A 15,333-nucleotide genomic window follows, 5' to 3' on the forward strand; every position below is an offset into this window, starting at 1 on the left:
GCTTATGGTTGGTTACTTTGAGAACGTTAAGGGATAAGTTATTTTGCCTGTTGGGATCTCTTTGTTTGTTCACTTGATGCCCTGAATAACGTGTGTCTTGCAAAAGCATGCACAGTATGCTGCGTTGAGGTATCTGGTCCAAGTATGAGTAAGTTTGTTTGTGGTTGAAATGATTCTAAATATGGGAAGCTTGCCTATTGCCTAATATTCCCATGTCAAATACAAAGGAGATTAAAGATGAGGTTTATTTTGAGAGCTTTATACATACATGATGGGTACAGAGCTGGTGTACTTGCAGAGAAACACTTAAGGTGGTTGAGAATGTCACTGTGTAATGAAATCCAATTTTGGATAGCATTTTACTTAACGTAAAGTTCATTTTTTCAAAATTGAGGGATTATTTTGCCTGGTACTACTAGTGATTCCTTTTGCACAAGTAGGAGGAGAGTTGAGGGGGTGCAGTACAAAGTGTAGCATGTATATTTGGTAAGAAATATGGGACTTTTACTACTGTTGAACCCTTGAGAGAACTATTTGGTCAGACAGCCGTTAACTTCGGTTTGAGGACATTTGAAAAAATTGAACTTTAGTTCTGTTCCACTGAATGGAAAACTTCATAAACAGTGCCTTTTCAAGGTACTGGGCATACTTGAGTGCTTAAATGTTAAAACTAATTCTCAAATTTCATCTTGTGAATTTCTTTGTTTGGGATATTCAATTAAATGTTTTGTGTTTCTTTTCTGGTATTTTCGCAAATGGTTTAGTTCAGCAAGTGGAAGCAATAGCTGTGCTTAAGCTGTAGGACTTAAAAATAAGAAAATGAGTTGGTATTCTATCCTGGGAAAAAGCAGTGTAGTGATCTTTTTATTTGTGTTTTTCCTTGTTACTTTTTTTTAATGGTTATACAGTAAACATGATTACTGAGGTCCTATCCTGAAGTTTGCGTGTTCATTAAAAATGGCTAGTTTCTTATCTCACTAAATACACAGCAACTTAAAATTCAGCTTGAGAATTGTTGTGTAGTGTACCCGTTTGTTACAGTCAAGTGATCTGGATGGAATGTTTTGAAAGTACAATAGTAAAAAACAAAACACTCCCACCCCCCAAACAACAACACAAAAAACAACACAAACCTTTAAGGATTTCAGTTACATTAAGCATATCTTTACTCATTTACCCTGCAGCTTCCAATAGGTAAATTCCACTTCAGAGTAACTAGCAGAAATTCATCCCTTGTTAAATTTGCATGGCATAGATCTGTCTGTTCTGTGGAGCACAGCTGATAATCTACATGTAAAGTACCCACAGTTGGCATTACATATTTAGGGTTTGCTTCCATTTCTATCTAGTTTCTTTTGAACCTTCTTTGTAAATCAAGAAATAGTGTATGCAGAAGAAAACAAAATGCATTTAGATGTAATCTCTACTCTATCCTCATTCTTTTTTTTCCTCTCTTCTCTTACAGAAATGAGCCGTCAGACTGCTACAGCACTACCTACAGGTACTTCAAAGTGTACGCCATCACAGAGGGTGCCTGCACTGACTGGCACTACAGCTTCCAATAATGACTTGGCTAGTCTCTTTGAGTGTCCTGTTTGTTTTGACTATGTGCTGCCACCAATTCTTCAGTGTCAGAGTGGCCATCTTGTTTGTAGCAACTGTCGCCCCAAACTTACGTGCTGTCCAACTTGCCGAGGCCCGCTGGGCTCCATTCGTAACCTGGCTATGGAGAAAGTTGCCAATTCTGTACTATTCCCATGTAAATATGCCTCTTCCGGATGTGAGATAACTTTGCCACACACAGAAAAAGCAGACCATGAGGAGCTGTGTGAGTTTAGGCCTTATTCCTGTCCATGTCCTGGTGCTTCATGTAAATGGCAAGGTTCTCTGGATGCTGTAATGCCACATCTGATGCATCAACATAAGTCAATTACTACACTTCAGGGAGAAGATATAGTGTTCCTTGCTACAGACATTAATCTTCCTGGTGCTGTTGACTGGGTTATGATGCAGTCTTGTTTTGGCTTTCATTTCATGTTAGTATTGGAGAAACAGGAAAAATATGATGGTCACCAGCAGTTCTTTGCGATTGTACAGCTGATAGGAACACGCAAGCAAGCAGAAAACTTTGCTTATCGACTTGAGTTAAACGGTCATAGGCGGCGATTGACTTGGGAAGCAACTCCTCGATCTATCCATGAGGGAATTGCAACAGCCATTATGAATAGTGACTGTCTAGTCTTTGACACCAGCATTGCACAGCTCTTTGCAGAAAATGGCAATTTAGGCATCAATGTAACTATATCAATGTGTTGAAATGGCAATCAAACCTTTTCAGGCCAGTGTTGAAAACAGTCGCATTTAACTTAGCAGAAACTAGGGTAACCATCGTTGACTGTCAGACAAATTATTTGGTAGATGGAGGATAGACATATATGAAGGTAAATAAAAGGAAAGGCTGTTAAATTACAGGAAGCAGTTGCATGTAGTAACACTAATATATTTAAATAAGTCAACAGTAAACCACTGAAAATATATATACACCCAAAATGGGCATCTTTTGTATTAAGAATTGATTCTACAGGAAATGTTGTAAAATAATTCTAAAAACTTGTTTGTAGATTGATTGTACTGTTGAAAAGGATACTGTTTCGTGTTTTTGTTCGTGTTCTTTTCCTCCCCCTTTGACTGACAAGCCATGTTGAGCGGTTTGGTCTCTGGCCGCTGCGTCCCGCTCCCCTCCTCCCCCCCTCCTTTGTAAGTCACTACATAGTATTGCTGCTGTTTGTGTATATTTTTTGTGTATTTGCTAATTTTTATTAACTTCTAGTTTTTCATTAAATAAATATGACTTTCTTTTCTGTAATTCAGGTTTTTCTCTTTTTTTTGTATCTTTTTAAAATTAACTACAGGTGTCATCTTTTGATATGCATAATTGCTATGGTAAAATTAATATTTCTGTATGTTTGGTAAATTTTGTCTCTTTCCAGTAGTCAATTCATTGGTGATACTGTTCTTAACTGAGCTATTTTGTGAATGTATTGAACTTGAAAGGAGTAATTATGTTCAAAGATGTATCAGGAAAGAAAGCTCCTTTAAAAACAGGTCTAGATGTTGTTGTACTTTGAGTTATGATCTAACATAAATGAATTACCAAGATTTTTCCAAATTAAAAAAAAAAAAATCACGTTTCAAATTTAGAGATGCTTAGAAACTCTATTGCATCCTTGTATTTGTTGGTTTTCCAGTACAAAGAAGGTATTGTCTTGCACAGTATTTGTAACCATAAAACAGACCATTTGTTTAAAAAAAGGAAAAAAAAAAAAAAAAAGGCAGTCAGAATGAGATGTTTGCAGTCTTTTTATATTTCTCATTAAAAGAATACCTGGCAAATTAAAATACAACTTTTTGCTTTTTGCTTTAGCTCAAAGTTTGACACATTACTACTACACTCGCTCAATTTCTTGTCCTCACGTCTCTTGGTTGTTACTAAAGTAATTTCTTGAACTGATTTTTGTATATCGTTTTAGTGACATGATACACAGTCAGATGCAAGTAATCTCTTACAGGTATGATTCACCAGCCATAAAAGCTTTTGTAGGATACTGGGCTTTATGCAGACTGCCTATATGTGAAAAAATAACCATGAATGTATAATGGTATTTGTGTTACAAAACATAGACGCAGAGACAAAAAAAGAATGAGGTGAAAAGCTGTTTCATCTTAAGCTATTTAAAGGAAATCTTTGTCAAACCTAGTAGTAATGGGCATCTGTTCAGAGAGGTAGTCTGGCTATGAATTACTTTTGTAACACATTAAAATACAGTTTATTTACTGTGCACTGTCTTTAACTTTCTTATCAGAAATTGCTTTGTTAAGTGTTGTTCATATTATTTTGGTGCATAAGGTAAGTAGTTGTACAGGTAAAAGGAGCATAAAACTCATCAGGTTGGATACATACACTACTACAGAAACAATTGGTTTCGTGTAATGAAAGAAAAAAATAGTTATAATTTGTTTCTTAGGCTGTTGAAATTTTGCACAAATTTCAGTTAAAAGATGTACTGTAACAGTAGATAGATGTTTCAAAACAAATCTTTCACTCTAGCATTTTTTTTTCTTTACCAAATAGACAACTAATTATTTGCAGTCTTCTGAACTCAGTAATTACTCTCACCTAATTAAGCTTGTCTATATTTACCCAAGTTTTGTCTTCTTGTCTACTGACAGAAACTCAGCTAAATACGCAAATAGATTTTATAGGCATACATTTACTCACCAGCTCACCCATTCACTCCTCATTGGCTGGCTTGGACTGAAGTTTACCTGCCAAGGTTATCTGCTTTTCGGCTCAAGTTCTGTAAGGAAATCTGGCTAAGAACCTGTACGGGTTGCCCTAAGCAGCCTGATAGTTGCAACTGGAGTGTCACAGGGCTGTGTAAGCGTGCGAGTTACTTGAGATTGCTGCTGCTTGTACTCATGTTGTGTCCCCAAAAGAACTGTGAATCTTGAAACCTTTCTGCATTGATATACAGTGATTTTTTATTTAGGCTGGAACTTGAGAGTATGATTCTGAAGGGGACTAAAAAGGGCATTTATAATGAGCTTTAGAAGCTAACTGATATGGTCAGGCTGTTTTTTCATTGTGTTTTACAGATGACACGCTATAGCACAACTAACATATGCTGGACTTACTACTATGATGTAAATTGATACTCTATTTGGTGTAACAGACAAAACAACAAAAACCTATATGAAACATTTGATGCCCATTATCAGATGGAATGACTAAACAAATTATACTTAGGCCCAGATCCTCAAAAGTATTGGAAGCATAATTCAGTGGATCTCCTCTAAGTAGATTGAGGATCTGGTAAGTAAACCTTGCTCTGTTATATATGAAAAAAGAAAACGTACTAAAAATCTGTACAGCTTACTACCTTATCTAAAATAAATGGTGTATTAAAGCCTGCCAATGTCTTAGCATTAGCTATTTATTTTAGAAAGTACTATTTTTCTTTGCTGTATTGGGAGAGTATTCAAATTTGTCTTTAATAGATAAAATGCAGTAGATCTTATATTTATCCCCTATTACTACCTCCATTGTTTTTCATTGCCTTGAAAAAAAAAAGCCTTAAAAGGAAAATGTTTGACAAATATGGATGTATTTGGCTTCTGTTTTGACATGTCTGATTAGTTTTTGTTTGCAATATTGTTTTAAATTGAAGCAGATGAACTGTTTTGTATTGCTATCTATACCATTGCATTATTCAGTATTGTTTCAAGGCTACTATGATTAAAAGCATGAATTGCACTAGTGGGATAGTTTTATCTGTAGCAACTTAGAGTGTGGACTGTGCATAGAGGAAAGGAACTACCACTGCTGCCTTTTACCTTTGATAAGTTTAGTTACCTTATAGTACATTCTGAGGGACACGCTCATGTTTATTATCAGGTCTGTTTAAATGTCAGTGCAAAGCAGAATAATCCATAGTGTATCAAAATTACTTTAAAAGATCGTTATTCTGGTTTGCTGCTGCACAGATTGTTATTCTTTAGAGTGTTTCATGAAAACAATAGAAAATACACTTAAACGTAACTATCTGTTGTTATAATGGATAATGCTTAGGTTATATTAAAAATATATATATATATCCCAACAAAGTAACATAACCAAGTCACCTTTTGTGGTGACAAGTGGGAACATGAAAATCTGTAAGTAAATCCAGATAAAGATCTTTAGAGTTGCATTAAATTCCTCACCTTTTAGATAAAGTCCATGTACACAAGACAGTGGAGTGGTGTGGCAGAAAGTCATTGCTCAACTTTTTTTGGGAGCAACTCCCTGTTCTTCTGAAGTGAAATTGCTGTAGAAGCCTTTTATTTTTTTCTTTTTTTTTTTCAAACAAACAAACAAAACTATATCTACTGTCTTTCAAAAAATGCATTTTTTCTATATGTATAAACCGACTGCACTGGAATTCCATGCACGTCTGTTTTCTTACTAGCATAAAGTAGTGCAGGATTGCTATTTGATATTAATTAAGTTTGGTAAAGAGAACACTTTTTTCTCCCCTACTGGTGTTGAGTGAAGGCCAAGCAGGATATTAGTTACCATTCCTTTCTGCTATTTTACTGATTGTCATTTTTTTTTTGCACTTTTTGTGTTCAAGTATTCTGTAAGGCAGAGAACATAAAGACTCTTTTTTGCCTCTTACCCTTGGAACTTAGCTAGTGAATGACTTAAGAGTATAATCAATTCTTAAAAGACTAAAACAAAGTTTTTTTTTTAAAACATTTTATTTGATGAAGTCTTCTGTGAAAGTTTTGAGATCTTATAAGTCAGGTGCAGAAATACCCACTGAATTTATTAATACAATTACTGTTAAGTTCCAGGTAAATAGGTAAACCAGCTTTGTATCTATGGAAATTAAAGCAAAACAAGCTACTAATTTTGATTTATTGGTTGCTTTTTAAGAGGCTTTTGTAACTGATACAATTTGCACTTCATAAGCACACTTGAGTTTGTTTCAGGATTAATGAGCAAGAACAGACTATGATACTGGGTTTTCTCTTGTGCTTGACCCTAGTGTAAAACAGTGAAAAACTCAAGAATTGTAGCTTACGTAAGGTTAAATTTCTATCTTCTTCTCTAGCATTCAAGGGAAGATAAGACACAAAGCTATCAGCTCAGATAGGATACTGATACACTTTCTCAAACCTTACATTATTCACAGTGTGCAGTACCTAATGCAATTTAACTATCCAGTAGTCTTCTTGACATTAAATCAATTTAAGCAATTTTAGAGTCTAAACAAGCATCCCAGAATCAATATTCCTAGTTCTGTATTGGGTAAGAATTAAGGACGTGTACTTTGTCCCTCCAAAATGTTACCGTGCTCAGTCTTTCTCATGAAGTTTTCAAGTACACTCCACCTCCTTCCAGTGCTGTAAGTACAACTTTGCATATGTGAACCTTAGTGCATTATCTCCTTTCCTAGACAAAAGTTAATGCATTCCTATATTTAGGTTTGAAAAATAATATCTACGTTGACATTGCTACAGACTACAACTCTTGTGAGTGCTGAAAGGATTTACTAACTTAATTTAGACTATATTGTATCTGGTTAAATCCTTTAAGTATTTTTTTTAATTTCAAAAAATGTTTTTCCTGTGATGCCACTGCTCCTTAGTATATTGCTTCAATGCTATTTCCTAAGTAAGAAAACTGCACCAAATCAGGGTGACATCCCATCTCTATTAGCTCCTCTTGCTAGGCAGCATTTGCTGCAGTTTGTGGCCTCTGAATACACAAATTGCATACTATTCCCTGTCTAGGGGTTTTTTCCCCCTTTACGGATATAATCAGCTGTTGACGTTTCTATAAATACATACCAGATAAAGTAAGCAAATATTTCTCAAGAACTTCAGCTTTTTTATACTTGAAACCCACTATGAAGAAATAAGTTTTTTTTTTTTTTTTTCCCCAAGATTCTTTGTAGTAGCACATGCCCATAAAATGCGGTTTTGGGTTGTTAACTGCTAAAGTAATTTTTTTATTTTGATTGCACTTACACCCACGTTTAAACAATCAAGTGTACCTCATATTTATACTTGATAGTTACTGATCTCTATTAGAACTTGATATAGAAATTAATCTCAGCCTGTCTACTTAAAGTTTACTATTCAAACGCTCAACTCTGGGCTTAACTGAAAATCCTCCATCAAAAGCTGCATTAAGAACTTCATCCAGACAGCTTGCCATAATAAAAGTCAAATCTTGCCGTACGTTCACTGCAATTTCTTCAAGATCTTTTTCATTTCTTTGAGGAATGATAATTCTCTTCAGTCCAGCTCGGTGTGCTGCCAGGACTTTGTCTTTAATTCCCCCAACCTAATGAGGAAAAGGATATATATATATATATATATATATATATAAAAAAACAACCTATGATGCTACTCTCATAAAGTAATTATTGTAACAAATTTAGAAGTCACAGCAGGAGTTAAATTTTAATGAGGTTCTCCTTCCCCCAATCATTTAGTGAAGTAATTAGAAATTTAGCAGTAGTTTTACCTCATTATGTGCTTAACAAGGGAAATATATTAATGGTTTGGATTGCAAGGAACTTTAAAGATCACCTAGTTCCAAATATGTTATGCTACAGCACTCTTTTTTCCATAACAGTTAATAACAGAAGGAAAAAATCTCTCTGGATTAAAAATTCATCTAGGAATGCAGGTACATGTATCAAAAGTTGAAAAGTAATCCATTTTCAGAAATTATTTTCTAAATAAAGGTGGCTTTAATGCATTTTTTTCTCTTACAGCATGCTGAAATCCTATGCCTACGTAAGAACAAAAGTTTTTCAAAATAAAGGCAGCATTAGAAGGGGAAAGGGGGAAAAATCTTACAGATGCAATGCTACACAACAAATAACTTGAGTTAAACAAAAGAAAATGCTAAACCTGTACCCCAAACGTGCAAAGATGGCTTTGCTCTAGGAAAGTAAGCATCACTTCAATAAGCTACCTGTTTTGAGTTTGTAATCACATGTAAAGACGGTTGTAAAATTAGTTTTTCTTTTAGTCACAGCTGTAGCTTCTTCCCCATAAACTTTTTTCAAATCCTATTTTAAGACCATCTTACAGAAGAAACCTGTACTTTTATGATGCTTTAAAGGAAAGGAAAGCCTCGTGTTATAGCAAAAAGTACTATTTAGGCTTCTGCAAATCAAGTAACAGAGAGCCATAAATCCTCATGGTGATCACAGTCTAGTCTGGACACTGCTACTGCATACTCACCACATTGCTTTCTTTCAGGCAGCAGATGCAGTTACTGGCATGCTCGCATGAATTAAAATTACTAATAATAGATCCTAGCCAACATTCAGAAAGAAGGTAAGAGTCATTTATAAAAAATGATTTAGTACAGACAAGTAGTTTCTGCACCTACCTTAAACAATAGGCAATATTTGGTCACTGGTGCAATAAAAGCAATTTATTTGGAAAGCTCAGCAAACTTAAACCAAATCAGAGTTAAGGCAGTTGTTTATTTTTCACCAGAGCCTTGAACAACAGGCAATCTTGTCAGTCTAACTGCCACCAGAACGCTACTTCTGAGAGCCTTCCAGTCCGTTACTTTAATTATGTTAGCTCTGGTTTACTCTACTGCATGAAACAGAATACTGTCTTCCAACCTCATCCTTCCTTTGTCCATTATTTGGTATGATAAATCATCTATATCTGTTCTAATCAATTATGCCAGTCTCCATTTGATACTTAAAACTAAAATTGTATTTGCTGAAAGTTCCCTTTGCCCTCATATGCTTTTAACGAGCTTTATGGGAACATCATTCAGCTGAACTACATATAAGTAACAACATGTAAGAGTCTAAAAATACATAGAGAATTTTGAGAGTAACCTATATGAAATTACCGTGAGAGCTCAAAAAAACCCCCAACTTTTCAGTCAAACCAGAGATACTTTTGTACTAATAGTTTTAGGTAACATGTTTTGAAATTGCAATATATTTATCTTGGAACTATCTTGAATTGTAGGATTTCTAGGTTTCCCTTCTAACTAGACATGCTAACAATGTGCACTTCCTGAAAACAGCATCAAGGCTGTTTTTAACATTAAATGCAAAGCAGACACATGAGTATACAGCACTAGCCTAGGCTGGCTTCCATCAGCCTCTTACAATTACACCAAAAGAGCCTGGATTGCTGCTAAGGGAATGATCCAGCAAGACTGTGCTTTTGTAAATGGCTAGAAACAGACTTTACACCTACAATATGGAGAATTAATACAACTTAGCTCTTTTCTCAAACGATACATACTGGAAGAACAAGGCCTCTTAGTGTGATTTCTCCTGTCATGGCTACATCTGAACACACCAGCCGCCCACTGAAGAGAGAAGCAAGGCAGGTTACTATGGTAACGCCAGCAGATGGTCCATCTTTTGTGACAGCTCCAGCTGGGAAGTGCAGATGGATGTCAGTGTTGTCAAGGAGATCAAAACTTCCAGAAGCTGAAAGAAAAAAAGAAGGGTTTGAATGTGAAAAATCTAAACCCATTTTGTTCCTGGTCTTCATTCTGAAAGGCCACCGGAGAACTAAGTCTTACCACTATTTTTTAAACTGTGCTGAAAAAAAACAACACTATATTGCAAAGGTACTGGAGGGGGGGGCGAGGGGACATAACTCATTTGCATGTCTTGGGAAATTCAGAGTAGGGATTAATGTAGAGACTAAGGAATTCCTACATACAGTTTTTTAGTTTTATGTCCCAAACCTTAAATATAAATTTTCAGAGACCATACCACACAAAAGCAGCTCTCTTTAAAAAAAATGCAGTATTAATATAATAAAGTAGCTCTCTCATTTACGTCTTTTCACATTACTTCACCTATAGGACATAACTGTGTATATGTTTACCTCTCTAGTTTACACTGTTAATGCTAGCAGCATTTCCTATGTTCAAGATATTTTTTTTAAATCTATTTAAACTTCTATAAATAATGATAGATGGCAGACAATTATTTAGCTATTATTTGACTATTCAGACAATGATCAAACTACAAAGCATGTTTCCAGAAATCTTGGGAAGTTCAAAGAAGGTAATAAAAAGAGTTAAAACTAATATGGATGAAATTCCTATTTCACTGCACTTCAACAGTTACCATATAAGCCTAAATAATTCTCAAAATATTAAAGCAAACTATAAAAACCTACTTTTACCAGAAGCTTTGCCTTAATTTCAGAGGAGAACTACAGCCTTGAGTACCTATCACATGGCACAAAACTGCTGCTGGAAAGGCTGTAGAAAAATGCGTAAGGATGTCTGCCACAACTCCCAGAAGCATCTGGGCACAGAGGCTAATCCCAGGCTGTTGCAGGCAGGGACTGACCAGAGTGGGAGACTGCAGTGACAACTCGTGTTCTGCCTACACCAAGCCTGCTCACGAGGCCACTAAAACCTCAGCTGGGCAGAAATCAGCAGAAGAAACAACAAGGAACGCTAGAGCTGATTTCAACTTCCATACAGCACTGATTGCTGGAAAAACCTTTCCTCTGTTAACACTTGCTACATTTCCACAAGTATGAGTAACTTCTACTGTTATTTAGCAATGCTGCAATCTATTGAATTACTGAAAAATACCATGTTTTAGGACGTTTAATTTTCATGTGATATTAATATTTCCTAAATGTGCACACCTCCTGCAATAAGAGGTCAATGGATACACACAACATCTGTAAGGCAATACGACTGTGGAACATCTGTCATTTTTTCCCTACCTACCATTAGTCAGCTGGTATCTCTTTGCATTGCTGCGCAGCCAGCTAATTGCAAGATGTGCCGACTCCTTCATGACATCTCCGAGTTGACCAGTCAAAGTCAGCTGACCTTCTCCATCCATGCGGCTGGCTTCTACGAACATGATCTCTCCCCCTAGTGGAGTCCAAGCCAAGCCTATGGCCACTCCTGGCTGGCTTAAGCGTTCAGATACCTGAAGGGAACACAGGAAACAATTTCAGAAACAGTCCTAACAAAGCTATTGCAAAAACAATTTGATAGTTGCCTTCAAAACAGCTGTACTGATTAAAACACAAGGGTTAAGCCCAAGTGTCTGATCTCATTTACTTTTTTTATGCAGCAGTAATTCTGCCTACATGTAAACATTAATTACAGCGTTAGGACCTGTATGTGGCTGCTTAGCTTGAGGCAATGGCAAACATCTGGATATATCGCTCTTGCAACCTTCCCCACCCCCAACCGTTCAATGAGAATCTTTCTTTTCACTTCAAAGGACTTCAAGTATTTAGTCAATCCTGACTGAATGCTTATATACCTCCAGCACATGGATTAAGTCATATCTGTCCTGATTCTTGTTACTTACATGAAAAATCAATTCTAAGCCTGAATGTTCCCTAACATTTGGGCTTTTTAAAAAGTGGTTTCATTGCCTGAACTCCTGTCTCACAACACAATGATTCATGCACTTATTTCAAATGTTCATAGCAAACATTTACAAATAATTTTGAATAATTAAAGTACTTGAGTGTGCTAGCAGGCTAGATGTGAAAGGATAGAGAATCTGACTGCCTTCGTTAGTAATTAAAAGTAATTAAGCAAGCTCTCTGCTCCATACAAGACTATGATCTACTTATCTAAGCTCTGTGTCCAGTCACTGATGTGAGCAATGCAAGTGTCTGAATGCCAGTCTCCTGCGTTAAGAGAAGAAAAGAGAGGCAGGATATTTTCCATGAAGGTTCCGGTTTTTAATTTTTTTTTCCTTTATGTGAAAGACAGTTTTAGAATCTATAGAAAGTCCTTTTGTTCTCCTGAGCTACAAGGAGTGGAAGAAACCCCAATGACGGATCATACAGTTATTCAGCGTGTTCTGAACTACCAAGTTAGGTATTTATTACAAGGCAGAACAGAAACTGGAAGAGTTTTTACTGCGTCAGGCAGTGCATAGAGCAAAGACAAATATGCCTTTGTAAAGTAAAGCGATAGGCCATTTTAAAATATTTTGTCTGCTACTGAAATACAGAATTGAAAATTAATTTGATTCATTTCTGAAATGGATGAATTCTCCATGCAAAGCCAGTAGTGCTTTGCTACCTGAGCAGAATTAGTGATTGAAGGAAGACAAAACAAATAAATAAATAAATAAATATGCTAAATTCCAAGTCAAAAGAGAAATACTGTACTGCAAACACGCTGGACATGTCATAAAGCTCTTCCCCCCAAAGCATGCTGTGCTGAAATGTTTCATCAAGTCTTTTACACTTTCAACTGTCGTCAAGATTATTCTTCCAAAGCCATAACATGTGATTTATTCCAACATTGTTCTGGAGAGTGGCATGTAAAATTATTTATTTGTGATAAATGAATTAATTCTACAAGTATGAGCTGAGTAATCTGTCATGCCTTTCTGCTGGGAGACCTTTGCAGAAAACATACAAGCAATGCACTGGAAAGGTAGAAGATGAATCACTCATTTTAAGGTATTCCCTGGAGGACAACAAATCAATTAAGTCACATCATGTTTTCCGTTCTATTTGCTTAGTCTCACCCAAGTACTGACACAGGGGTTGCCTCCACTGTATCTTCATTTCAACTAATTATAAATGGCAAAATGCAGGTCAAAGGCAAAGCTTTAAAGGCTAGGTATAGAAGGAAAAGAGGTGTGCTGCAGACTACAAAACCAGAAAAAAACAACACTAGCCAATCTGAAATTCTTGTCATTGAGATGGGAGTTATACTCTTCATTTGGAAGAATCTTGGGGACACTTGAAAAAAAAAATCAAAGTAATTATAGGTTAGTGGGGAAAATTCACTAAAACAGGACTTACATGGCTACCTGAGCAACTTGCACTGAGAAAAATTATAGAGGGATGTGTATTGAAAAATATTTCCTCATTATTACATGCAGCAAATAGCACATGAAAATTAATCTTAAACTGCTCAGGGAATTGATGCTGTGTGGATTCATCTCTGCTTCTATTTATCCACTCCTTAATTTGCCTACTAAATATAGAAACATTTTAAAAGCCTTCGATATAAAAGTCAAAAGCTTCAGTCAGTCTTATTTCAGGTTATATAGGCCAACATCAAATGCTTATATGCATGTTCATGGCAACTGTTCATGTAAGAAAAACCAAACCAACCCAGCACTCCTGCATTTATATATTTGGAGTTAAGAAGCACACTTTAAAAGTTTTACTTGCACTACTTTCCTGTAGAAAGAGAACAAAATAGCACAGATTATTTGTCAACACAGCTGCACTACCAAATTTAAAAGAATAATCAACTCCAGAGCAAGTTCAAAACTAGTCAGAACATCTAAGGAAAGTCACAAGCACTTCTTGGCCTACAATCTTTCATACTTATTTGAATTAATTCTACTCTTACGGGACTACAGTTGGAAGTGACCAGAACTTTTGCACAGATTTACACAATTTAATCTAGTTTTTAGCACCTTTACAAAACTAATATACACCATTTGTAGAAATCAGAATACTGGCTTGATTATTATGTTCAATTCACTATAACAGCTTTATATGCATCTGCATTTCAAGCTTAGAAGAGACAAGTAATCCTGCAGTATTTTAGCCCTAAAGGCCAGATGAACTGTCATTGGAAGTATATTAGATACAAAGTTATTTCCCTGGAAAACAACAACAAAAAAAAATAACAAAAGGGTTTAGGGTTCCATCAGCAACTGGATTCCTGTCAGAGTTTTATATATCCTACTTATACCTGGCCAGTTTCCCCGGATCTAAAGTAAAGCAGAGAATAATTGCAACATAAAGGGTGAAAAAAGAACCCCAAAGTAACTACTTGAATTGACGGCATTTTCATAAAATGTAGGAACATACAGATGGAGGAAATATTCTGGAATATGCCTACTGAGGAGCAAAGCAGACACTAGGAGGCTGGAGGTGACTGACGATAACATTTATTTTTACTGGCTAAGTGTTGCATTAATTTGAAGAATGTTTGAGAACTCTGGTGTAAAGTGAAGTGGTTTAAATACCCAAGAATGCTGACTGGCTTTAAGGAGGTATGTGGGATAGTCCTTAAGAAAGCTGCCTCAGAGACAGGATTCCTGGGTTCTATTTTGGCTTCCTTCCCAAGACCACAAAAACATCCCCCAAACAAAAGCAAAGATGTTATGAAGTGAAAAAAAACACTACCACATTCTTAAGCACTGCTGCAGGCATCTTTACCAACAGAAAGTCATGCCATTACATTATTTATGTGCTCTCAATTAAAAAAAAGTATACATATATATACACACACACAAACACATATATATATTCTTTAGGTGAAAAAATGCCTGGTGGAACACAAACACAATCCTGTTTCTAACACGTATTTTTTAAAGTTAACATTGTATAAACTCAGCCAATAGCAATAAAATAGTCAACTAGTCAAAATAGACAGAAACAACAGTGAAGCAGAAAAAAATGAGGATGTTACCTCCATTTCATACATGGGTGGCCCCAGGATATCTTTTAAGGCATGGAAATCAATTAAAATTGGCATTTCAGGTGGCAGAGCCAGGTCAGCCGTGTCACTGATGGATTCTGCTTTTGTGTCTTCGGTGACATGTTCTTTGCAATCTAAGAGAAGAAGATCTATTTTAGGATTTCTGGTAGCCTTTCTTGACACAGGAATTAGAAAAACCATAACAAGAAAACACTCAAAGAAATATTTAGAAAAGTTCATGAAAACGAGTTTAAAGCATCTTTCACAAAATCTTGTCAAATTAAAGGTAATATGGCATCAAATTTAATTATTAAGACTAAACTTGTTCT

The 15,333-nt window shown here is 35.8% G+C and overlaps 2 protein-coding genes across 9 annotated transcripts in view; one reads left to right on the forward strand and one right to left on the reverse strand.

The window, feature by feature from the left end:
- SIAH1 (siah E3 ubiquitin protein ligase 1) overlaps nucleotides 1-2,866 on the forward strand; it is a 64,908-nt gene extending 62,042 nt beyond the window's left edge. For all 8 annotated transcript variants that reach the window (XM_080552960.1, XM_080552961.1, XM_080552963.1 and 5 more), the window contains one exon: nucleotides 1,466-2,866. In XM_080552960.1, the coding sequence (XP_080409086.1) occupies nucleotides 1,468-2,316 (849 nt within the window). In that variant the 5' untranslated portion in view covers nucleotides 1,466-1,467 and the 3' untranslated portion in view covers nucleotides 2,317-2,866. The remainder of the gene's footprint in view (nucleotides 1-1,465) is intronic.
- Nucleotides 2,867-7,538: 4,672 nt separating this feature from the next.
- LONP2 (lon peptidase 2, peroxisomal) overlaps nucleotides 7,539-15,333 on the reverse strand; it is a 39,956-nt gene continuing 32,161 nt past the window's right edge. Inside the window, exons 12-15 of the mRNA XM_080552943.1 lie at nucleotides 14,996-15,138; nucleotides 11,306-11,513; nucleotides 9,844-10,034; nucleotides 7,539-7,894 (exon numbers count right to left, since the gene is read on the reverse strand). Of these exons, the coding sequence (XP_080409069.1) occupies nucleotides 7,673-7,894; nucleotides 9,844-10,034; nucleotides 11,306-11,513; nucleotides 14,996-15,138 (764 nt within the window). The 3' untranslated portion in view covers nucleotides 7,539-7,672. The remainder of the gene's footprint in view (nucleotides 7,895-9,843; nucleotides 10,035-11,305; nucleotides 11,514-14,995; nucleotides 15,139-15,333) is intronic.

This window comes from Anser brachyrhynchus (genome assembly GCF_964034855.1).
Source record: "Anser brachyrhynchus genome assembly, chromosome: 12".
Classification (NCBI taxonomy): domain Eukaryota; kingdom Metazoa; phylum Chordata; class Aves; order Anseriformes; family Anatidae; genus Anser; species Anser brachyrhynchus.